This window comes from Scyliorhinus canicula, chromosome 31, assembly GCF_902713615.1.
Source record: "Scyliorhinus canicula chromosome 31, sScyCan1.1, whole genome shotgun sequence".
In the NCBI taxonomy this organism is placed as follows: domain Eukaryota; kingdom Metazoa; phylum Chordata; class Chondrichthyes; order Carcharhiniformes; family Scyliorhinidae; genus Scyliorhinus; species Scyliorhinus canicula.
The window spans coordinates 11846791-11872735 of record NC_052176.1 but is presented as its reverse complement, the minus strand read 5'-3'; the positions used below and the strand labels follow the sequence as shown (position 1 = coordinate 11872735).

General features: G+C 50.4%; 1 protein-coding gene across 1 annotated transcript in view; it reads left to right on the top strand.

Annotated features, from left to right (window-relative positions):
• Nucleotides 1-7152: 7152 nt before the first annotated feature.
• LOC119958883 (basic phospholipase A2 PA-15-like) overlaps nucleotides 7153-25945 on the top strand; it is a 30331-nt gene continuing 11538 nt past the window's right edge. The window contains exons 1-3 of the mRNA XM_038787397.1: nucleotides 7153-7247; nucleotides 13599-13764; nucleotides 24995-25101. Coding sequence (XP_038643325.1) covers nucleotides 7205-7247; nucleotides 13599-13764; nucleotides 24995-25101 — 316 coding nt within the window. The 5' untranslated portion in view covers nucleotides 7153-7204. The remainder of the gene's footprint in view (nucleotides 7248-13598; nucleotides 13765-24994; nucleotides 25102-25945) is intronic.

The window sequence follows — 25945 nt, the reverse complement described above, 5'->3', positions numbered from 1 at the left end:
ATTGAAACATCTATGAGCAGGAACCTCCAACAACCAATTCTGCCCCTCTTCTATCCAGGTTTCCATGATGGCCACCACATCGTAGTCCCAAGTACCGATCCATGCCTTAAGTTCACCCACCTGGGGCGGCATTCTCCCCTACCCGGCGTGACGGAGGGTCCCGGAGTAGGGGAGTGGCGCCAACCACTCAGGGGTCGCCCCTCCCCAAAGGTGGGGAATTCTCCCCGCGCCGGAGCGGTTGCCACCAGGAGACCGGCGCAAAAAACCGGTGCCTCCGGCAGCGGGGCTGGCCGAAAGGCTTTCGCCAGTCCGCGCATGCGCCAGCAGTGACGCGATGTGGGGTTCTCTTCCGCTTTCGCTATGGCGGAGGCCGTGGCAGGACGCGGAAGGAGAAAGAGTGCAGCCAGGGCACTGGCCCGGACTCTGAGGGGGGGGCCCCGATCGCGGGCCAGGCCTCCGTGGGGGCACCCCCCGGGGTTCGATCGCCCCCCGCACCCCCAGGACCCCGGGGGCCTGCTCGCGCCGCTGAGCCCGCTGTTCCAGAGGTGGTTTAAACCTCGGTGGCGGGAGAGGCCTCCCAGAGGCGGGACTTCGGCCCATCCAGGCCGGAGAATCGCCGCAGGGGCCTCTCCGATCGGAGTGGCGAGATTCCCGCCACCGCCACTTCCCGGGTGGCGGAGAATCTCTGCCGCGGCGGGGTTGGGATTTAGGCGCCCCCAAGCGATTCTCCGACCCTGCTAGGGGTCGGAGAATTTCGCCCCTTATTCCTGATGCTTCTTGCGTTGAAGTATACACACTTCAACCCATCTCCATGCCGGCAAGTAATCTCCTTTGTTAGTGTTACTTTCCCCACTGCCTCACTACACGCTTTGACATCCTCAACATCGGCCATCTTAGTTGCTGGACTACAAATCCGGTTCCCATGCCCCGGCCAAATTAGTTGAAACAAACACGGACAAAAGCTCCAAATTGTTGGAGCTGAACTCATCCGGGATAGTGGGCAGTATTCCATCCCACCCCTGACTTGTGCCTTGTAGATGGGGGAGAGGCTTTGGGGATTCAGGAGGTGAGTTACTCACTGCAGGATTCCTGACCTCTGACCTCCTCTTGTAGACACAGTATTTAGATGGCCACACCAGGACAGTTTCTGGCCAATGGCCACCCACAGGATGTTGATGGTGGGGGATTCAGTGATGACAATGCCATTGAATATCAAGGGACGATGGTTTGATTCTCTTTTGTTGGGAATGGTCATTGCTGGACACTTGTGAGGCAGGAATGTTACTTTCCGCTTGTCTGCCAAGTCCGGATATTGTCCAAGTCTTGCTACATTTGAACTGCTTCAGGATCTGAGGAGTTGTGAATTGTGCTGAACATTGTGCAATCATCAGTGACCTTCTGACCTTCTGATGGAAAGAAGGTCATTGATGAAGCAACTGAAGAATGTTTGGCCGAGGACACGACTCTGAGGGACACTTGCAGTAATGGATGCCCAGTCTTAAGTTGCTCAATCTGTTCACAGTCTGTCCTATTTAGCACGGTGGTGATGCCACACAACAGGATGGAGACTATTCCCAATATGGAGATGGAGCTTCATCTCCACTGGGACTGTGGTGGTCACACCCATTCCGATAGTATCCTGGACAGATGTATCTGCGGCAGGCAGATTGGCGAGGGTTATATTTCTTTGTTAGCTGCAATGACAAAATGTCTGGAGGTGCCCAAACTCTGGATTGTTTCAAACATGATGAGAGGTTTTATTAAGAGGTGTTGCTCTAACAATCTAAGATGGAGAATCACAAAGCCCGGCAAACACTCTGCCGACGTCACTACACATCACGTGATGCTTTACCAGCTGGGATATATTCTCTGATACATAACAGTGGGGACCAAACCCAGTATGTTTGTCCCTCTTGTTGGTTCCCTCACCACCTCTCACAGACCCAGTCTGGCAGCGATGTCCTTTAGGACCCGGCCAGCTCGGCCTGTGGTGGAGAAACCGAGCCCCTCTTGGTAACGGAGAGTGAAATCCCCCACCCAGAGTACATTCTGTACCCATCCCACCCTCAGTGCTTCCTCCAAGTGGTGTTCAACATCCAGGGGTATTGATTCACCAGCTGGCGGGGGCGGTACGTGGTAATCAGCAGGAGGTTTCCGTGCCCGTGTTTCATCTGGTGCCGTGAGACTTCATGGGGCCCAGAGTTGATGTTGGGGTCTCCCAGGGCAACTCCCTCCCGACTGTATTCCACTGTGTCGCCGCCGTCTCTGCTGGATCTGTGCTGCCGGTGGGACAGGACATACCCAGGGATGGAGACAGTGGTGTCTGGGACATTGTCCGTGTGGTATGATTCCATCAGTATGGCGATGTCAGGCTGTTGCTGGACTAGTCTGTGAGGCAGCTCTCCAAATTTGGCACAAGCCCCCAGGTGTTAGTAAGGAGGACTTTGCCGGGGCGACAGGGCTGGGTTTGCCGTTGTGGTTTCCGGTGTGAAGGCCGATGCCGGGTGGTCAGTCCGGTTTACATTGTGTCTGTAGCAGTTGGATACAATCGAGTGGCTTGCTGGGCCATTTCACAGGGCAGTTAGGAGTCAATGACATTGATGGGAGGGCGGGAGACATCTAAGCGGCTGTGGTTTCAAGTCATTGGAAGGTTGTCTTCGTCTCTTTGAATTTCAATCAGTGGCTTCCAGCCGATAAATACATGAAACCATTTTCGACATCACGCATGTCTTCCCAACAATAGATTTAGTAAAATTGATTCATGGGATGTGGGCGTAGCTGAGCTGACGCAGCATTGATTGCCCGTCCCTAATTGCCCGAGAACTGAGCGTCTCGCTCGGCTATTTCACAGGGCAGTTAAATGTCAGCCACATTGCTGTGGGTCTGGAGTCACATGTAGGGCAGACCGGGTCAGGGCGGCAGATTTCCTTCCCTGAAGGGACATGAGTGAACCAGATGGGTTTTTACAACAATCAACAACAGTTTTGTTGCGTTGACATCATTAGACTTTTAATTCCAGACTTTTTCTATCAAATTGAAATTTCTCCAGCTGCCGTTGTCAGATTGAAACCCGGGTCCCCAGACCATTCCCTAGCTCTCTGGATTACTAGCCCAGTGACAATACCACTAGCCCACGGCTTCGTGCCACGTATCAGTTGATGTTTCTGATCATTAGCTCAGTAAGAAAGGCTGGACACAACTACCCCACCCACAGCATCAGTCTTTTCAAACCTCTGCCACTCTGGAGAATGTCAGGATGTTAGAATGAGCGCCCCAAGGTGACCTTTACCCTATATTGCTTTGCAGAGCTAACCTGGGATGGAGCGGCCCTGAGGACATGATAAGAGAGGGAGAGACATGCATTCTGCAAACATCGAGCTGGCAAAGGAAACAGGAACCCATGGAGCCCCCGAACCTCATTGCTCTCCTCATACTGTTCACAGGTAAGTAATCACCTGGAGACCAGGGGAGGGGGAGGGGCAGGGGCAATAACAATGAGAGAGCTCACACCCAAAGCATTTCAAATGATGCCACTGTAACTCACCCAGCGCTTTCCCTGTATGTGGAGTGTTTGATGGGGACAGTGTTGAGGGAGCTTTACTCTGTATCTAACCCCGTGCTGTACCTGTCCTGGGAATGTTTGATGGGGACAGTGCAGAGGGAGCTTTACTCTGTATCTAACCCCGTGCTGTACCTGTCCTGGGAATGTTTGATGGGGACAGTGCAGAGGGAGCTTTACTCTGTATCTAACCCCGTGCTGAACCTGTCCTGGGAGTGTTTGATGGGGACAGTGTAGAGGGAGCTTTACTCTGTACCTAACTCCATGTTGTACCTGTCCGAGGAGTTTTTGATGGGGACAGTGTAGAGGGAGCTTTACTCTGTATCTAACCCTGTGCTGTCCCTGTCCTAGGAGTGTTTGATGGGGACAGTGTAGAGGGAGCTTTACTCTGTATCTAATCCCGTGCTGTACCTGTCCTGGGAGTGTTTGATGGGGACAGTGCAGAGGGAGCATTACTCTCTATATAACCACGTGCTGTACCTGTCCTGGGAGTGTTTGATGGGGACAGTGTAGAGGGAGCTTTACTCTGTATCTAACCCCGTGCTGTACCTGTCCTGGGAGTGTTTGATGGGGCAGTGTAGAAGAGGGAGGTTTACTCTGTATCTAACCCCGTGCTGAACCTGTCCTGGGAGTGTTTGATGGGGACAGTGTAGAGGGAGCTTTACTCTGTACCTAACTCCATGTTGTACCTGTCCTGGGAGTTTTTGATGGGGACAGTGTAGAGGGAGCTTTACTCTGCATCTAACCCTGTGCTGTCCCTGTCCTAGGAGTGTTTGATTGGGACAGTGTAGAGGGAGCTTTACTCTGTATCTAATCCCGTGCTGTACCTGTCCTGGGAGTGTTTGATGGGGACAGTGCAGAGGGAGCATTACTCTCTATATAACCACGTGCTGTACCTGTCCTGGGAGTGTTTGATGGGGACAGTGTTGAGGGAGCTTTAGAACATAGAACATAGAACATAGAACAGTACAGCACAGAACAGGCCCTTCGGCCCTCGATGTTGTGCCGAGCAATGATCACCCTACTTTAAACCCACGTAACTCGTATACACGCAACCCCATTAACCTTACACTACGGGCAATTTAGCATGGCCAATCCACCTAACCCGCACATCTTTGGACTGTGGGAGGAAACCGGAGCACCCGGAGGAAACCCACGCACACACGGGGAGGACGTGCAGACTCCACACAGACAGTGACCCAGCCGGGAATCGAACCTGGGACCCTGGAGCTGTGAAGCATTGATGCTAACCACCATGCTACCGTGAGGCCCTTTACTCTGTATCTAACCCCGTGCTATACCTGTCCTGGGAATGTTTGATGGGGACAGTGTGGAGGGAGATTTACTCTGTATCTAACCCCGTGCTGTACCTGTCCTGGGAGTGTTTGATGGGGACAGTGTAGAGGGAGCTTTTCACTGTACCTAACCCCGTGCTGTACCTGTCCTGGGAGTGTTTAATGGGGATAGTGTAGAGGGAGCTTTACTCTGTATCTAACCTCGGTCTGTACCTGTCCTGGGGGTGTTTGATGGGAACAGTTTATCCTCCTCTCCAGCTTCCTGACTTCAAAAAACATTCAGACCTCACATCTACCTGAACACAGCTTTCTCACAAACACTTATGTCAGAGTCCTTGACAGGATGTAAAGCAGCATCAATCTGCCCAAACTCCTTGCTGCATTTGCCTACTGAGCATCAATTCCTTGGCTGGGACGGCCTAAGGACGTTAAACAGAGGGCGGAATCTGACCACAATTTGGCAAAGTGTCAGGCTCAGACTGGAAACTGTGTGGAACTCTCCAGCTGCACACACCAGTTTCTCCCTAAATATTGAGGCTCTGTGAGAAGAAAATGAGGGGACATGGTTTACACGGTCACCCTGGCTGGGTGGGGTCTGATAGAGCCGGCAACCGGCTTCCCAGAGACAGGGGGCCATCTTTACAGGACGGCCCAATCAGAGCTGCAGCCGAATGGCCCCCATCACAGAGGGATTGGGGGCTCTCCCCCCCCCCCATCCCGACAAAGCTCACCGGCATTCCATCCCCCCCCATCCCGACAATCCTCACCGGCATTCCATCCCCCCCCATCCCGACAATCCTCACCGGCATTCCACCCCCCCCCCCCCATCCCGACAATCCTCACCGGCATTCCATCCCCCCCCATCCCGACAATCCTCACCGGCATTCCATCCCCCCCCATCCCGACAATCCTCACCGGCATTCCACCCCCCCCCCCATCCCGACAATCCTCACCGGCATTCCATCCCCCCCCATCCCGACAATCCTCACCGGCATTCCATCCCCCCCCATCCCGACAATCCTCACCGGCATTCCATCCCCCCCCATCCCGACAATCCTCACCGGCATTCCACCCCCCCCCCCCCCGACCCCCACCAACACTGCGGAATTATAGCCGGCACTCCCCCCCACCCTCAGTGTTCAGTCCTCCCCCCGCCTCATATCAAGGCTCCCCCCTCCCCCCAATCGGGCTCCCACTCGGGCCCGCTCCTGGCACTGTCCCCGTGTAGCTCTGTGGTGGAGCTAACTTGTGACAGGGGGCAGAGCCAGGGCACTGTTTGGGCATTCCCCCCCCCCCCCCGGGGTCCCTGCTTACCTCTGTGCCCCCGGGGAGACCCTGCCAATGGCTTCTCGTTAGGCCTAACCTGCTGTAAATGTCGGCTGGGTATGAATATTTAGTGAGGGGGGATAATGTGGCTGGTGGGAAGGGGTGGGAGGGGGGGTGGGGGGGTGTCACTGATAAGATTTAAATTGACGGGAATCTATTAAAATGAGGTCCACCCGCTTTGTGGGCGTGAACCTCGTCACATCGTCGGCGAGGGACGGGGAAAATCGGGAATCACGATCTCTCCGGCAAGAATCGCGTTTCCTGATTGTCGCGGGATTCTCCCCCTTGCCGCCGGTGTCGCTCATGGCTGGAGCGGGGTCAAAGTTGCTGCCGCTGTGTAGGGTTTGTCTTCCCTACCTGGATCACGATCGGGGCCCACCCATCTGCGGATGGGCCTTTGCCGTGGGTGCACTCTTTCCCTCCACGCCGACCTCTGTAAAGCTTCACCATGTCTGGCGTGGAGAAGAAACCGCCTTTCCATGCGCAGGAAACACACAACCGGAAGTCACCCTGTCACAAAGCTTGCCCAAATCCAACAAACCTACACATGTTTCTCAGTAATCTAACTCCAGTAAAATAGGGACCTTTCCTGGGACACGTTTACTGGGATGCAGAGCGATACAACTCGGTCAGTAAATTAACACTCCGATAGATGAGGGAAATCATTAATCTGATCATTGTGACTGAATAAATTGGAGTGGGAATTGTGCTGGACTTACAGCTGAGTGACTCGCTCTGAGTGCTGATAGCTGAGTGCAACCTATAAAGTGACACTTTCTCCATGTCCTCACTTCTCAGTATTTTGCTCAGAGAATCCAAGCCGACAAGCCCCACACCAGAACAACAGGTTCCTCAAACCTCTCACACGTTGGACAACAGCAAAATATTTGAAACAGCAGCCAAGGATCCTTCACCCTATTTGCATTTGCTGAGCTAATCTGGGTTGTAACCATCCCGAGATCTGAATAAAAGAGGCAGAGCCACGTTGAGACAAACATCGATCACTCGGAGGAAACGAGAAGTCATGGAGTCCCCGAAACTCACTGCTATCCTCATCGTGCTCGGAGGTAAGTGATCAACTGGAGACCTCAGGGATGTGCTGGAGGAATGGGGGGAACAGCAAGTGAGGCAGCAGCCAAACTGGGGGGAATTCAGAACAGAGAAGTTGTCAATGACAAAGAAGTTAAAAGAAATGTAAATAACTGTCTTGGGAGTGTTTGATGGGGACAGTGCAGAGGGAGCTTTACTCTGTATCTAACCCTGTGCTGTGCCTGTCCTGGGAGTGTTTGATGGGGACAGTGTAGAGGGAGCTTTACTCTGTATCTAACCCCGTGTTGTACCTGTCCCTGGAGTGTTTGATGGGGACAGTGTAGAGGGAGCTTTACTCTGTATCTAACCCCATGCTGTACCTGTCCTGGGAGCGTTTGATGGGGACAGTGTAGAGGGAGCTTTACTCTGTATCTAACCCCGTGCTGTACCTGTCCTGGGATTGTTTGATGGTCAGATTGTGAAACTCACTACCACAGGGAATGTTTGATGTGAATATTATTGATGGCTTTGAGGGGAAGCTCGGTCAGTCCATGAGGGTGAATGGAATGGGAAGTTACGCTGCTAGTGTTAGAGGAAGAGGGATGGGAGGAGCCTGGTGTGGAACAGATCCAGACAGGCAGAGAAATGGGTGACCACCAGAAGGGTCAGCCAGTCAGTGCAGGAATCCCCCGTGTTTGTCCCCATGCTTGAACAGGTATACAATACCCCTTTGGACTCTGTTGGGGGGAATAGCCTATCAGGGGAAAACAGCAGCAGCCAGAGCAGTGGCACCACGGCTGGCTCTGATGTTCAGCAGGGAGGGTCAAAGCGCAGAAGAACAATAGTCATTGGGGACTCTATAGTCAGGGGCTCAGATAGGCGCTTCTGTGGACATGAAAGAGACTCCAGGATGGTGTGTTGCCTTCCTGGTGCCAGGGTCCAGGATGTCTCAGAAGGGGTCACGGGTATTCTGAAGGGGAGGGCAAACAGGCAGATGTTGTGGACATACTGGTACTAACGAGATAGGCAGGAAGGGGCTGAGGTCCTGCAGCAGGGTTTCAGGGAGCTAGGCAGAAAGTTAAAAGTCAGGACCTTTAAGGTTGTCATCTTGGGATTACACCCTGTGCCACGTGCCAGTGAGGCTAGAAATAGGAAGATAGAGCAGCTAAACATGTGGCTAAACAGCTGGTGTAGGAGGGAAGGTTTCAGTTATCTGGACCACTGGGAGCTCTTCCCGGGCAGGTGTGACTATACAAGAAGGACGGGTTGCATCTAAACTGGAGAGGCATAAATATCCTGGCCGCGAGGTTTGCCAGTGTCACACTGGAGGGTTTAAACGAGTTTGGCAGGGGGGTGGGTACTGGAGCAATCGGTCAGAAGGTGAAAACATTGAGGTAGAACTAGGGAATAGGGCCAGTATGACTCTGAGGAAGAGCAGACAGGGAGGTGTTGCTGAAGACAGTGGGACTGGTGGCCTGAAGTGCATTTGTTTTAATGCAAGAAGTATAACGGGTAAGGCAGATGAACTTAGAGCTCGGATTAGTACTTGGAACTATGATGCTGTTGCCATTACAGAGACCTGGTTGAGGGAAGGACAGGATTGACAGCTAAACGTTCCAGGATTTAGATGTTTCAGGCGGGACAGAGCGGGAGGTAAAAGGGGTGGAGGAGTTGCGCTACTGGTTAGGGAGAATATCACAGCTGTACTGCAGGAGGACACCTCAGGGGGCAGAGAGGCTGTATGCGTCAAGATCAGGAATAAGACGGGTCCAATCACAATGTTGGTGGTTTATCACAGGCCACCCAACAGCCAGCTGGAGATAGAGGAGCAGATAGGTAGACAGATTTTAGAAAGGAATAAAAGCAACAGGGTTGTTGTGATGGGAGACTTTAACTTCCCCAATATTGACTGGGACTCACTTAGTGCTAGGGGCCTGGACGGGGCAGAGATTGTAAGGAGCATCCAGGAGGGCTTCTTAAAACAATATGTAGATAGTCCAACTAGGGAAGGGCTGTACTGGACCTGGTATTGGGGAAATGAGCCCGGCCAGGTGGTAGAAGTTTCAATAGGGGAGCATTTTGGGAACAGTGACCACAATTCAGTAAGTTTTAAAGTGCTGCCGGACAAGGATAAGAGTTGTCCTCGGGTGAATGTGCTAAATTGGGGGAAGGCTAATTATAACAATATTAGGAGGGAACTGAAGAACCTAGATTGGGGGAGGATGTTTGAGGATAAATCAACATCTGACACGTGGGAGGCTTTCAAATGTCAGTTGAAAGGAATTCAGGACCAGCATGTTCCTGTGAGGATGAATGATAAATACAGCAAATTTCAGGAACCTTGGATAACGAGAGATATTGGAAGCCTCATCAAAAAGAAACAGGAGGCATTTGTCAAGGCTAGAAGGCTGGGAACAGACGAAGCCTGTGTGGAATATAAGGAAAGTAGGAAGGAACTGAAGCAAGGAGTCAGGAGGGCTAAAATGGGTCACGAAAAGTCATTGGCAAATAGGGTTCAGGAAAATCCCAAGGCTTTTTGCACGTACATAAAAGCGAGAGGGTAGCCAGGGAAAGGGTGGGCCTACTGAAAGACTGGAGAGGGAATCTATGTGTGGAGCCAGAGGAAATGGGCGAGGTACTAAATGAATACTTTGCATCAGTATTCACCAAAGAGAAGGAATTGGTGGATGTTGAGTCTGGAGAAGGGTGTGTAGATAGCCTGGGTCACATTGAGATCCAAAAAGACGAGGTGTTGGGCATCTTGAAAAATATTAAGGTGGATAAGTCCCCAAGGCCTGATGGGATCTACCCCAGAATACTGAAGGAGGCAGGAGAGGAAATTGCTGAGGCATTGACAGAAATCTTTGAATCCTTACCATCTTCAGGTGATGTCCCAGAGGACTGGAGATTAGCCAATATCGTTCCTTTGTTTAACAAGGGGAGCAAGGATTATCCAGGGAACGACAGGCCGGTGAGCCTTACTTTAGTGGTAGGGAAATTACTGGAGAGAATTCTTCGAGACAGGAACTACTCCCATTTGGAAGTAAATGGACATATTAGCGAGAGGCAGCACGGTTTTGTGAAGAGGAGGTTGTGTCTCACTAACTTGATAGAGTTTTTCGAGGTCACAAAGATTATTGATTCTGGTAGGGCAGTGGATGTTGTCTATATGGACTTCAGTAAGGCCTTTGACTAGGTCCCTCATGGCAGACTGGAAAATACGTGAAGTCACACGGGATCTGGGGCGAGCTGGCAAGATGGATACAGAACTGGCAAGGTCATAGAAGGCAGAGAGTAGCAATGGAAGGGTGCTTTTCTGATAGGAGGGCTGTGACTAGTGGTGTTCCGCAGGGATCAGTGCTGGGACCTTTGCTGTTCGTAGTATATATAAATGATTTGGAGGAAAATATATCTGGTCTGATTAGTAAGTTTGCGGACGACACAAAGGTTGGTGGAATTGCGGATAGCAATGAGGACTGTCAGAGGATACAGCAGGATTTAGGTTGTTTGGACACTTGGGCAGAGAGATGGCAGATGGAGTTTAATCTGGACAAATGTGAGGTAATGCATTTTGGAAGGCCTAATGCAGGTAGGTAATATATAGTGAATGGTAGAACCCTCAAGAGTATTGACAGTCAGACAGATCGAGGTGTGCAGGTCCACAGGTCACTGAAAGGGGAAACACAGGTGCAGAAGGTAGTCAAGAAGGCAGACGGCATGCTTGCCTTCATTGGCCGGGGCATTGAGTATAAAAATTGGTAAGTCATGTCGCAGCTGTAAAGAACCTTAGTTAGGCCACACTTGGAGTATAGTGTTCAATTCTGGTTGCCACACTACCAGAAGGATGTGGAGGCTTCAGAGAGGGTGCAGAAGAGATTTACCAGGATGTTGCCTGGTATGGAGGGCATTAGCTATGAGGAGAGGATGAATAAACCCGGTTTGTTCTCTCTGGAACGACAGAGGTTGAGGGGCGAACTGTTAGAGGTCTACAAAATTATGAGGGGCATAGACAGGGTGGATAGTCAGAGACTTTTTCCCAGGGTAGAGGGGTCAATTACTGGGGGGCATAGGTTTAAGGTGCAAGGGGCAAGGTTTAGAGGAGATGTACAAGGCACATTATTTACACAGAGGGTAGTGGGTGCCTGGAACTCGCTGCCGGAGGAGGTAGTGGAAGCAGGTACGATAGTGACATTTCAGGGGCATATTGACAAATACATGAATAGGATGGGAATAGAGGGATACGAACCCCGGAAATGCAGAAGATTTTAGTTTAGATGGGCAGCCTGGACGTCACAGGCGTGGAGGGCCGAATGGCCTGTTTCTGTGCTGTACTTTTCTTCGTTCTTTCATCTTTGTTGGATTCTCCATGCGGGCGGCCAAGTTTTCCCGCTGGACTCAAACCGCTCCGGATCTGCGCTGGCACCAGGTGCAGTGCCCAGGAACGATTCCCTCTCCCTCACTATATAAATTAATGCACGGTGGGAATCCTGTGGGATGCTGTCGGAACCCGCCTAGCGGGCCGCCAAGCGCTTTGACATCCTCTGTTTCACAGCACTTAGCTGCCTTTGATGTGGTGAGGGGCTGTAAAACACACAAAAAGGATTTGTGTTGTGAGGGGCTGGGGCCCATCCATGGACTTTGGGGGGCATGTACATTACATACTTACCGCCTTGACCCACCGCGGGGTGCACAGCTTCAGGGCAACGCTGGAAAATACCCTCACCAATCCACACCCGCCTGAATCCCGACTGAGAGGCCTGGAGCAACACGGGGGGGGGGGGAAGAAAATGGGGTTTCCAGCCCGTTAATCAGGTTTCACTGGATGTTCATGACCCATTTGCACCGCCCGCCAGCCCGGGGCGTGTAGCTCCCTGCCGCTGTGGGCGGGGTTCGGAACATCGGGCTGAATTCTCCAAACATGAGGCTATGTCCGGAGCACGTGTCCAGTATTACGGCCAAAAAGTAGGCACTGCCCCTGCACCGATGCTCCAGCCAGTAGGGGGCAGAGCAGCCGCACCACGTAAACCCCCGGCTTCCCCAGCAGATACGGACGGAGAATTGCCGGGTCCGTGGCCGCGTATTGCGCACGGTGACGACCTACAGCTGTCACGCCGAACAACATGGTGCCGGCCGCGCGTGGACAAGGCCTGCCAGATAGTGACCCTCTGTGACCCCGCAGCTTCGCCGAAGCTCCTGTCACCAGAGGAGCATTACCCCCACCCTACCTCCCCCCTCCCCCCTCCCCCCCACCGCCGACTGTGGTGCCACTGGACACAGTCCGCAGCTGTCAACTCTGGTCTGAGTTGACAAAATCTCAGCCCACAAGTGATTCACGCCGTCGGGAAATCGGGCCCTCGGGGTGGGGGGGGGGGGGGCATCGGGGGAGGGATTTCAGGTGTCGTCCTGAGGCCGTCCCAACAGCGTGCGGCGTCCTTACCGATGACGCTGTTTTGGAGGGGGCGGAGCATCGGAAGACAGGTGCAGCCCCCGATTTTGGCATTAAAAGGGTGATTTTGGTGTCGGCAATCAGAGAATCCCGCCCATCGAGCGCTGATCTCGCTTTTCGCCCGCCGCTTGATTCTCCGCTGGATCAGGAACCCCGTTATTGGTGGTGGGTGGTAGAGAATGTAGCCCATGGTATTGTTGGGCAGAATGGCCTGGTTCCGAGATGCAGGAATCGCGTTCAGCAATTGGCCGGAGAATCCGTTTCTCCACCTAAATCGAGGGCGGGGCCATTTTTCAGATGCTCCGCCCCCTCAAAAACAGCGTAATGGCTGAGTACGCCGCACGCCATTGGGACGTCCTCAGGATGTAACCCGAGGCCCCCCCCCGATGCTCCGCTCCCAATTGGCCGACATCCTGACGGCGTCGCTCGTGCATGCTCACTGTTTTCTGGGACCTTGCGTGGTGTCTGCAGACTGTGAGCAGCACCGCCACAGTTGGGGAGGGGTGGGGTGGTGGACCAGGGGTGGCAAGGTGGTTACAGTGGGGCACTATCTGGCAGGTCGGGTCCGCGGGTGGCCGGCGCCATGTTGTACGGCACGGCTGCCGCAGGATCCACCGTGCGTATGCGCAGCCACGGACCCGGCAATCCTCCATCTGTATCTGCAGGGGAAGCCGGGGGCTTTACATGGTGCGGCTGCTAGCCCCTCCCACTGGGCGGAGCATTAGTGCGGTTGTGGCGCCGACTTTTTCATTGTAAAACTAGACACATGCTCCGGACAGAGCCGCAATATCGGAGAATCCAGCCCACAATCTCCGCTGAATTCACAAATATTCCTTTGCAGCTTCTTCTGCTTTCTAAATCGGCGTGTTGTTAAATTGTCTCCCTGCTCACTCTGTACCAGGGCTTTCCTGATACAATGATTTATTTTGTTTTCCTCTTGTAGCAATTTGGATCCCTGCTCATGGATTCGTAGATTATCGAAGCATCACGAGCGTCCTAAGGATTGTTCACTGCCTCAATTCAACTCTCCTGTTCCCGCACTACAGGAAGTATGGCTGTTTCTGTAGGTTTGGAGGAAATGGAAACCAGCCAGTGGATGAGATTGACAGGTAAAATGGGATGATATTTGTGTAAAAAACAAGTGAGATACCTTTGCTTCTGAGCATTTTTATAAATGACCTGGAGGAGGGCATAGAAGGATGGGTGAGTAAACTTGCAGATATCACTAAAGTTGGTGGAGTTGTGGACAGTGCGGAAGGATTTTGCAAGTTACAGAGGAACATAGATAAGCTGCAGAGCTGGGCTGAGAGGTGGCAAATGGAGTTTAATGCAGAAAAGTGTGAGGTGATTCATTTTGGAAGGAATAACAGGAAGACAGAGTACTGGGCTAATGGTAAGATTCTTGGTAGTGTGGATGAGCAGAGAGATCTCGGTGTCCATGTAATGAAATGAAATGAAATGAAAATTGCTTATTGTCACAAGTAGGTTTCAATGAAGGGCAGCATGGTAGCAATGTGGATAGCACAATCGCTTCACAGCTCCAGGGTCCCAGGTTCGTTTCCGGCTTGGGTCACTGTCTGTGCGGAGGCTGCACATAAGAACATAAGAACTAGGAGCAGGAGTAGGCCATCTGGCCCCTCGAGCCTGCTCCGCCATTCAATTAGATCATGGCTGATCTTTTGTGGACTCAGCTCCACTTTCCGGCCCGAACACCATAACCCTTAATCCCTTTATTCTTCAAAAAACTATCTATCTTTACCTTAAAAACATGTAATGAAGGAGCCTCAACTGCTTCACTGGGCAAGGAATTCCATAGATTCACAACCCTTTGGGTGAAGAAGTTCCTCCTAAACTCAGTCCTAAATCTACTTCCCCTTATTTTGAGGCTATGTCCCCTAGTTCTGCTTTCACCCGCCAGTGGAAACAACCTGCCCGCATCTATCCTATCTATTCCCTTCATAATTTTAAATGTTTCTATAAGATCCCCCCTCATCCTTCTAAATTCCAACGAGTACAGTCCCAGTCTACTCAACCTCTCCTCATAATCCAACCCCTTCAGCTCTGGGATTAACCTAGTGAATCTCCTCTGCACACCCTCCAGCGCCAGTACGTCCTTTCTCAAGTAAGGAGACCAAAACTGAACACAATACTCCAGGTGTGGCCGCACTAACACCTTATACAATTGCAACATAACCTCCCTAGTCTTAAACTCCATCCCTCTAGCAATGAAGGACAGAATTCCATTTGCCTTCTTAATCACCTGTTGCACTTGTAAACCAACCTTCTGTGACTCATGCACTAGCACACCCAAGTCTCTCTGAACAGCGGCATGCTTTAATATTTTATCGTTTAAATAATAATCCCGTTTGCTGTTATTCCTACCAAAATGGATAACCTCACATTTGTCAACATTGTATTCCATCTGCCAGACCCTAGCCCATTCACTTAACCTATCCAAATCCCTCTGCAGACTTCCAGTATCCTCTGCACTTTTCGCTTTACCACTCATCTTAGTGTCATCTGCAAACTTGGACACATTGCCCTTGGTCCCCAACTCCAAATCATCTATGTTAATTGTGAACAATTATGGGCCCAACACGGATCCCTGAGGGACACCACTGGCTACTGATTGCCAACCAGAGAAACACCCATTTATCCCAACTCTTTGCTTTCTATTAATTAACCAATCCTCTATCCATGCTACTACTTTACCCTTAATGCCATGCATCTTTATCTTTTGTAGCAACCTTTTATGTGGCACCTTGTCAAAGGCTTTCTGGAAATCCAGATATACCACAACCATCGGCTCCCCGTTATCTACTGCACTGGTAATGTCCTCACAAAATTCCACTAAATTAGTTAGGCATGACCTGCCCTTTACGAACCCATGCTGCGTCTGCCCAATGGGACAATTTCTATCCAGATGCCTCGCTATTTCTTCCTTGATGATAGATTCCAGCATCTTCCCTACTACCGAAGTTAAGCTCACTGGCCTATAATTTCCTGCTTTCTGCCTACCTCCTTTTTTAAACAGTGGCGTCACGTTTGCTAATTTCCAATCCACCGGGACCACCCCAGAGTCTAGTGAATTTCGGTAAATTATCACTAGTGCATCTGCAATTTCCCTAGCCATCCTCCCGGTGTGTGCATGGGTTTCCTCTGGGTGCTCCAGTTTCCTCCCACAGTGCAAAGATGTGCAGGTTAGGTGGTTTGGCCATGATAAATTGCTCATAGTGTCCAAAATTGCCCTTAGTATTCGGTGGGGTTACTGGGTTATGGGGATAGGGTGGAGGTGTTGACCTTGGGTAGGGTGCTCTTTCCAAGAGACAGTGCAGACTCGATGGGCCGAATGGCCTCCTTCAGAACTGTAAATTCTATGACTCTATGAAGTTTCTGTGAAAAGCCTCTCATCGCCACATTCCAGCGCCTATTCTGGGAGGCTGGTACGGGAATTGAACCATGCTGCTGGCCTGCCTTTGTCTGCTTTAAAAGCCAGCGATTTAGCCCAGTGTGCTAAACCAGCCCTTACATAGATCGCTGAAAGTTGCCACCCAGGTTGATAGGGTTGTTAAGAAAGTTGTATGATGTGTTAACTTTTATTGGTAGAGGGATTGAGTTTCGGAGCACGAAGGTCAAGTTGCAGTTGTACAAAACTCTAGTACGGCCGCATTTGGAGAATTGCGTACAGTTCTGGTCGCCTCATTATAGGAAGGATTCAGAAGCATTAGAAAGGGTGCAGAGGAGATTTACCAGGATGTTGCCTGGTATGGAGGAAAGATCTTATGAGGGAAAGCTGAAGGACTAGAGGCAGTTTTCGTTAGAGAGAAGGTTAAGAGGGGACTTAATTGAGGCATGCAAGATGATCAGAGGATTAGATAGGATGGACAGTGAGAGCCTTTTTCCTCAGATGGTGATGTCTAGCATGAGGGGACATAGCTTTAAATTGAGGGGGGATAGATATAGGACAGATGTCAGAGGTAGGTTCCTTACTCAGAGAGTAGTAAGGGAGGGAAATGCCCTGCCTGCAACAGTAGTGGACTCTCCAACACTAAGGGCATTTAAATGGTCATTGGATAGGCATATGGACGATAAGGGAATAGTGTAGATGGGTTTTAGAGTGGTTTCACAGGTCAGCGCAACATCGAGGGCCGAAGGGCCTGTACTGCGCTGTAATGTTCTATGTTCTATGAGCAGACCATCGATGAAGAACGCACACATGAAACTGGATATGGAACAGGATAAGGCAACAGTTTGTGGAAAGACGGTGGACTTACAATTTACACAGTCGGTACACTATTGTATGCCATTACTGACAAATAATATTTCAGGTGCAGTTGTTAAGGTAGTGTAATTGGCAGTTGGAAATCAGTTTAGCTGATAGAAAGCTTGTTGTATTAAAACTGCACTGGCAATTTGTGCATCCATCTCCTCGGAGGCTGAAAAATTATTAAAGGATGCAGGGGTAAGGGGTAAGGTTAGTGATCACTGTGAGTTTTATGGGAAGTACAGAAGGACACCATTACAATATGTTTATTTGGCATTTTGTCAATTTCGCAACCAGATTTAGTCAATCAACCATTGTACGAAGTAAAGAAAAGAGAGTAATCCTGGACCAGATGGTAGAAAAATGGACAGGGACAGGACTGGGCCCCCTGCAAAATTCCTCACAGACAACGGGGGAGAATTTGCTAATGATGAGTTTCGGGATATGTGTGAAAATGTGAATATCACTGTTATGAATACCGCTGCGGAAACCCCATCTAGTAATGGTGTGTGTGAAAGAAACCATGCAGTAATAGATGACATGCTCCGGAAAATTTTGGCAGATAGACCGAATTATGAGTTACATTCAGCTTCAGCAGGGGTGGTACATGCAAAGAATTTGTTGCAGATGTTTGGGGTGAATGCCCCTATCAATTAATGTTTGGTAAAAATCCTTAAATTCCATCCATTTTGGATGACCAGCCTCCAGCTTGTGAAGGGGCTACAATTAGCTCGGCCTTTGCTGGGCTTTTAAATGCATTACATAGCAGCAGAAAAGCTCTTTTCGAAGCAGAAGTCTCTGAAAGAATTCGCAGAGCTTTGAGGCATAATGTACGGCCATCAAATACCGTTTTTCAGCAAGGAGACATAGTATACTATCAGAGAGACAATTTTAATGAACGGGGAAGATCAAAGGCATAGATGGCAAAACAATAAATTTGCAACATGGTAATCAAACTGTCCGGGTACATTCATCAAAGATAATGGGTACAGATTACAAATTTTCAAATTTAGACAGAGCAGACAGACATGATGAGGAACCAGGGTCATCTGATATCCATGTGTTACAGAACTATGAGGAGCAGTTTACTGATATGGACAGGGTTTCTGTAGAGGAACACAATACTCCTGATGAATTAGAACAGGTCATTTTTCCGAAAGGACAACTGCCAATGGTTGGTACAAAAGTGACATACTTGCCTGAAAGATCTAGTCAATGGAAGGATGCAACTATTATTAGTAGAGCAAGGAATGCCACTGGAAAGAATAAACACTGGTTGAAAGTACAGCATACAGGGGATGGTGGCAAGACAATGGATTGGGAACACAAAGTTCAAAAATGGAGCACCAGAAATGAAGAGCCAGTTCAGATAGTATATCAGATAGTGAACAGGTTCACAGGAAAAAAATCGAGAACTATTAAAAGGACATCCCACAGCAGAAGGGAAATGTCAAGCAGTAGCAGTGCAGAACTAAATACCAGGCGGGAGAGGGGAGGTAGTTTGTCAAGTCCTCGGAACATGGGTAAGACTATGAATGCTACGAGGAGTAGAAGCGCACATGCATGTGAGATTTTGGTGGCCTCCAATAAATTCAATAAAAAAGTTATCAAAGACGCCAAACAGCAAGAACTGCATAGTTGGAGTGAATTTGGGGTACACACGGAAGTACCGGATAGGGGACAAAGAGCTCTATCCCACAGATGGATTTGCATGGAAAAGGTTCTTCCGGATGGAACTTATAAGGCCAAAGCTAGGCTTGTGGCAAGGGATTTGAAGAAAACTTAGAAGATCAGGACTGAAAGGGTAGATTCACCTACGGCAGCAAAGGTTATTTTAAAGATCTTCTTGGCTCTGTTAGCCACAAAGGCATGGGAATGCAAATCTATAGATATAAAAGCTGCCTTTTAGCACAGGAGGGGTACTCTGGAAGTTGAACAAATGTGTAGATGGATTAAATTATGCATCTAAAGTCTGGTATTTTTTTGAAAGGTCAGTTTTGTTAAAGTTAGGCTATTGCCAGTTCAAAGCAGATCCGGCAATGTTTTACTGGCACTATAAAGGAAATCTTTCTGGCATCTTTATGATGCATGTCGATGATTTTTTTTGTGGGGTGGGACTAGTGATTTCGAAGCTATTGGAATCTCTGGTTTGAGGAAAGAATTCAGGGTTGAAAGTCCGGCTTCCGGTTCATTTAAATATGTTGAACTGGAAATTGGACAGACTAAGTTAGGAGCAACTTTCCGTCAGCAATCTTATTTGGAGAGCATCAGCCCAATAGCAATTAGTCGTAGTCGGGTTTAACACAGCGGTTTGAAAGATGGAAAAAAAGCAACTGCGAAGTTTAATTGGGCACTGAATTGGTTCGGTTGACAGACTAGACCGGACGTGAGTTTTGATGTCTTAGAGTTGAGTACAAAAATGAATGATCCCAAATTGGAAGACATAATGAGAACAAATAAAGCGTTGGTCAAACTAAAAATGCAAGAGGTCCCCTGTTTTAGATGACTGTCGGCACCTCAAACTCATCGTTTGTAGTGATGCATCCTATGCAAATTTATATGATAGGGTTTCAAGCGCAGGAGGTTTTATAATTTTCCTTTTGGGAAATAATGGTAAATGTTGCCCTTTTGTGTGGGATCAAAGAAAATAAGGAAAGTGGTCAAAAGCACTTTGGCTGCTGAGACGATAAGCCTTGTAGAGGCGGTGGATATGGCCGTTTATATATCTCAGATATTAACAGATGACAATTGTGGCGGGGATGCAGGAATCCTACAGCAAGATCTGGACAGGTTGGGCGAGTGGGCAACCCAATGGCAGATGTCGTAAAATTTGGATAAGTGTGAGGTTATTCATTTTGGAAGCAAAAACAGGAAGGCAGATTACTACCCGAATGGTTGTAAATCGGGAAAGGGGAGTGTGCAGTGGGACTTGCGTGTCCTTATGCACCATTCGCTGAAGGTAAGCATGCATGGTGGTAAAGAAGGCGAATGGTATGTTGGCCTTCATTGCGAGAGGTTGCGAGTATGGAAGTGGGGATGTGTTGCTGCAATTGTTACTGCTGACGTTCAGTTTTCTTTGAAGAAGTGGATGAACGGCTGCCATCTCTGGGCGAACCCCTGAGTTGATCCTCTCAAGGTGAACTTGATTTGTTCCAGGCTGAGGAACCGTGCCATATCGCTGACCCACACACCTGACTTTGGGGGCTCCGAGTCCCTTCATCCCAGCAAAATCCATCTCTGGGCCACCAGGGAGGAGAAAGCCAGGACATTACATTCCCTCCCCCCCATGGCCCCCGGATCATCCTACCAGCCTGTCCAGCTCCGCCCATTCAAACCTTTCCCTATGGGACTGAATCAAAATATATTCCCCTCTGATGACCGCTTTCAATGCCTCCCACACCACCCCAGCCGCGGTCTCTCCCGGGGTCTCTCACTCACATATCTTGGCGTCTGCTAACAGCCCTGCATCTCGCCTGCACTGTGGGCGCTGAGAATTTCCCGTGTAGGTCTAGCCAATGTGGCACATGGTCTGATTCTACACACCGCACGTGGTTTGCGGGAGCGAAAATGGCAGCGCCCACGGGTCGCACATGGGGGTGTGTGCAGGAACAATGGGGCTGGTTACAGCGGTGAGCGACCGGGCCTGGCACACCGCAGTGAAATGTCCTTACTTCCCGCAGGCCTTGCAGAGTGCGCTCCGCGCCGGGCAGCACTGGCGGGGGTGATCTGTATGCCCACAGAAATAGCACTTGGGCCCCCCCCCCCAGATTGGCTGGCTGCCACATGGCGCAGGCTTGCGGTTGGCTGGGGGCGGTCGTTGGTGGGGTCCACGATGTCCATTAGGGGTCGCTTGCCCTCGGGGGTATACGCTTGTACATTACGGGAGGGAACCATTAGCGAGGTCGCATGTTTCTTGACCGCCGCGGGGTCGAGCATACCCCCTTCTCCGAGACGCTGGCGGATGTACGCCGACCCTATGCCCGTAACGAAAGCATCACTGATTAGGAGTTTGGAATGTTAAACAGACGAAACTGCCTGGCAATCGCAGTTCCTCGCCAGGACGTGCAGTGCACGCCAGAAATCTTCCACTGACTCACCGGGGAGTTGTTGCCGTGTGGACAGGAGGTGCCTGGCATAGAGTTTGTTGATCGGCCGTGTGTAGTTCTCTTTCAGAAGCACCATGGCCTCAGTGAAGTTGGGCGCGTCCCAGATAAGAGGAAAAATATCAGAGCTCAACCGTGTGTACAGGATGTGTAGTTTCTGTGCCTCTGAGGGTGGTTCTGTCGCTGATCCGGTGTAGGTTTCAAAGCAAGTTAGCCAGTGGTCGAAGGCCGATGTGGTGTCTGCTTGAGGGTGCAGCTGCAGGCGATCTGGCTTGATGTGAAGGTCCATTGCTGTAAAATCTCTGCATAATAAATTGATGCACTATCAATTACAGCGAGACGAGAGTAGAGAGTAATCAAGGCTTTATTACGCAGAGATGTGCTGCCTCCAGCAGCAGCTCGGTGAGCACACACATTTATACTCAGCCTACTGGGCAGAGCCAGTAGGAATCTACCCCGTACCTGTAGTACAGGAGCCTTACTGTATTACATCTCATATGTGTTCTATATACAACAGTGGTGACTACCACAGTTACCCAAAGACGGGCCGGGTAGAGCAGTGCAGATTTTATTCCCTTCGCATACATGGCCACTTTAACTTTATTAAAACTCATCCTCCTCTCAGCAAGTTCTGCTCCCAAGTCTTGGTCAAACCGGATCTCAATTTCTTCCCATCCGAACCGTTTTGTCTCCCTTGCCCATCTCATGATGCTTTCTTTGTCCAGGAATCGATGCAGCCTCACCACCAATGCCCTCGGAGGCTCATGACCCTGGGGCTTGTGTATCAGTGCCCTTGAGCCCAGTCCACCTCCAACGGCCTGTCGAACGCCTCTGCCCCCATCATTTTCTGGAACACCTTCACAACATCCGCACCGGCATCCGATCCTTCCTTTCCCTCTGGCAGACCGACCATCTGAATGTTCTGCCTGCGGGAACGATTCTCCAGGTCTTCCACCTTTTCCAGCAGCCGCTTTTCCCGATCCTGTAAAATGCCAATTTGCAGGGCCATCCCAGTGGACTGCTCCTCTTGCTCCGTCGCCTACTCCTGTAGATTTTGGATCGACTGTCCCTGGGCCGTCACTGTCACCTCCATCCTGTCGACAGCCTCCTTAATCGAGGCTACCACCTTGGTTAGGTCCTCGCACACTCCTTACGGTGCCAGGCAAACGTCTCATCCAGGCCTGTAACCAACTGATCCATCGTCCATTGGGCCGGTGGGGCCGGACCTCGCTTCTCTGCCATTGCAGCCACCAAGCTCAGATCCTCACCTCCAACCAGCTTTTAATCCCTTCTTTTGTGATTACTTTTTGAGCGTAGATCCATAGGATAGGAGTCGCCTTCTCCTCCACTCACTTTAATCCACTTGTGTGCTAGTGTTTGAAACAAACATGTTGGACTATAACTTGATGTTGTAAGACTTCTTACTCTACTTTAATCCACTTATGTTAGAAATAATTTCTGCGAAAATCCAGGTTAAAAGCCGTTAAGAAAACCACCGGGGCAGCACAGTGGCCTAGTGGTTAGCACAACCGCCTCACGGCGCTGAGGTCCCAGGTTCGATCCCGGCTCTGGGTCACTGTACGTGTGGAGTTTGCACGTTCGCCCCGTGTCTGCCTGGGTTTCGCCCCCACAACCCAAAAATGTGCAAAGTAGGTGGATTGGCCACGCTAAATTGCCCCTTAATTGGAAAAAAAAAATAATTGGCTCATTAGCTAAGAAAACCACCAAGAGCAGGAGCTGCTAAATGTGCGACCTTTCACAGCATGGTCGCCAACGGAAGTCCGTTCTCCATCTTTGATGAGGGATGTGCTCCATGTTCATTTTAGGCAGCGCTCCATGTTTGTTGGGGGCAGCGGGCCATGTTTGTTGGGGGCAGTGCTCCATGTTCATTGTGGGCAGCACTCCATGTTTGTTGGGGGCAGCGCTCCATGTTAGTTGGGGGCAGCGGGCCATGTTTGTTGGGGGCAGTGCTCCATGTTCATTGTGGGCAGCGCTCTGTGTTTGTTGGGGGCAGCGCTCCATGTTTGTTGGGGGCAGCGGGCCATGTTTCTTGGGGGCAGCACTCCATGTTTGTTGGGGGCAGCGCTCCATGTTTGTTGCAGGCAGTGCTCCATGTTTGTTGGGGGCAGCGCTCCATGTTTGTTGGGGGCAGCGCTCCATGTTTGTTGGGGGCAGCACTCCATGTTTGTTGGGGGCAGCGGGCCATGTTTGTTGGGGGCAGCGCTCCATGTTTGTTGGGGGCAGCGGGCCATGTTTGTTGGGGGCAGCACTCCATGTTTGTTGGGGGCAGCGCTCCATGTTTGTTGGGGGCAGCGCTCCATGTTTGTTGGGGGCAGCGCTACATGTTTGTTGGGGGCAGCGCTCCATGTTTGTTGGGGTCAGTTCTCCATGTTTGTTGGGGGCAGCACTCCATGTTTGTTGGGGTCAGTTCTCCATGTTTGTTGGGGGCAGCGCTCCATGTTTGTTGGGGGCAGCGCTACATGTTTGTTGGGGGCAGCACTCCATGTTTGTTGGGGGCAGCGGGCCATGTTTGTTGGGGGCAGCACTCCATGTTTGTTGGGGGCAGGGCTCCATGTTTGTTGGGGACAGGGCTCCATGTTTGTTGGGGGCAGCGCTACATGTTTGTTGGGGGCAGCGCTCCATGTTTGTTGGGGGCAGCGCTCCATGTTTGTTGGGGGCTGGGCTCCATGTTTGTTGGGGGCAGCGCTCCATGTTTGTTGGGGACAGCGCTCCATGTTTGTTGGGGGCAGGGCTCCATGTTTGTTGGGGGCAGTGCTCCATGTTTGTTGGGGGCAGCACTCCATGTTTGTTGGGGGCAGCGGGCCATGTTTGTTGGGGGCAGCGCTCCATGTTTGTTGGGGGCAGCACTCCATGTTTGTTGGGGGCAGCGCTCCATGTTTGTTGGGGGCAGCACTCCATGTTTGTTGGGGGCTGCGGGCCATGTTTGTTGGGGGCAGCGCTCCATGTTTGTTGGGGGCAGCACTCCATGTTTGTTGGGGGCAGCGCTCCATGTTTGTTGGGGGCAGCGCTCCATGTTTGTTGGGGGCAGCGCTACATGTTTATTGGGGGCAGCGCTACATGTTTGTTGGGGGCAGCGGGCCATGTTTGTTGGAGGCAGCGCTCCATGTTCATTGTGGGCAGTGCTCCATGTTTGTTGTTGGCTGGCATCCATATTTGTTAGGGGCTGGGCTCCGTGTTCTTTCACAAAATATTGGTTTAATAAGAGTAAGCTTTGTTGTCACAATACAATGGAGTTACTGCGAAAAGCCCGTAGTCGCTCATTCCGGCGCCTGTTCGGGTACACGGGGAGAATTCAGAATGTCAAAAGTACCCAACAGCACATCGAGGACTTGTGGGAGGGAACCGGATAAGCCGGTGGAAAACCACGCAGACACAGAGAGAACATGTCGACTCCACACGGGCAGTGACCCAAGCCAGGAATCGCACCTGGGACCCTGGAGCTGTGAAGCCATAGTGCAAACCACTGTGCTACCGTGCTGCCCCAATGTTGATGCCAAGAATAATTCAACATGTTCCTGGCGTGTTCATGATATCACCTCCCACCTCAAACATCCCAGCTCCATGCTGCCATTGGTCTGACATGTCCAATCTCGGGGTGCCCACCTTTCCAAACCAATTGGAAAGGGAACAGACTCTTTGTCATCTGATTGGGTGTTTTTTCAGAAACAGCTTTTCCCTCCTACCACCAGTTTCCCTCCAATGAACAAATGCATTGAAATAAAATAGGAGAACACCATGTTGTTAAAGGGCAGCAATGTCCTTTTCCCCTCAGTTATGTGAAATGAGTTCCCTGAGGATTCATCTTTAATTCCTGAAAACTCCAGGACAATTCTTCAGAGTTGGGAACCCAATCTGAGGCTTGTTTGGAATCATTAATCCCCTGACTGAGTTTCAGTCTCTCCATGAAAAACTTACATCTGAAATGATATCTCCTGTTTGTCACCCACTCAGATGCTGTCAAGTGCACGAAGACTGTTACAGAGAAGCTGGAAGGACGGGATGTGATGGAAAATTGGTGTGGTACCATTCAACTTGTGAAAATGGAATTCCCCAGTGCGGTAAGTAAACACCAAACAAAATCGATGTTGGCCTCGGGAAGTTGCTCTGACTCCCTGTCCTCTCCCTTCCCTCAATAGTTCAACATCAGTAAGGTATAACAACAACTTATATTTATGTGGTGCCTTCAGAGTAATGAAACATCCAAAGTGGCTGACCAAAAGCTTTTGTTAAAGATGTTTTAAGGAATGTCTGAATAGAGTCGGAAAGGTGGAGGGAGGGAATTTCGGAACTTGGGGCCCAGACACCTGAAGACACGTCCACCAATGGTGAACAAATTAAAATTGGGAATGTTCAAGAGACTATCCAGGGTTGGAAACGGGTGCGGAGGCAGATATTATAGCCTTTGCCTCGTTGATCACCCGAAGGTGGATCCTGTGGGATTGAGAGCAGTCTCTCCACCCTGTGCCCTGGCGTGGCAGGGGGTCCTGTTGCAATACTTGACCCTTGAGAAGGTTAAGTTCGAACTGAGGGGAAGCTCGGAGGGGTTCTACAATTCATGCCCACTATTTATTATGCACTTTCAAGAACTGGATAGCATCGAACTTGCTTAACAAAAATCTTCTCATAGTTAATTTTAATTCTCAAATGAACTCCTGTCTGAACAGTAAGGGAGAATGTTGAAGAGTGTTGCACGTTTTACTTGAGTGTAATTCGCGTTTATTGGAGTGTATTAACACGCCTCCGTTTAAAGGCCGTGTGCTTAACACTGCTAGGCTCTATATGTGTATTTTCAGCTCGGGAGTCGCCAGGTGTCGTATAAACACCTCACAAATATTCCGAGGTCAGGTTCAAAGTAATAAAACGATACACCGATTAGTAAGTTCCAAACGATTAGTATTTATT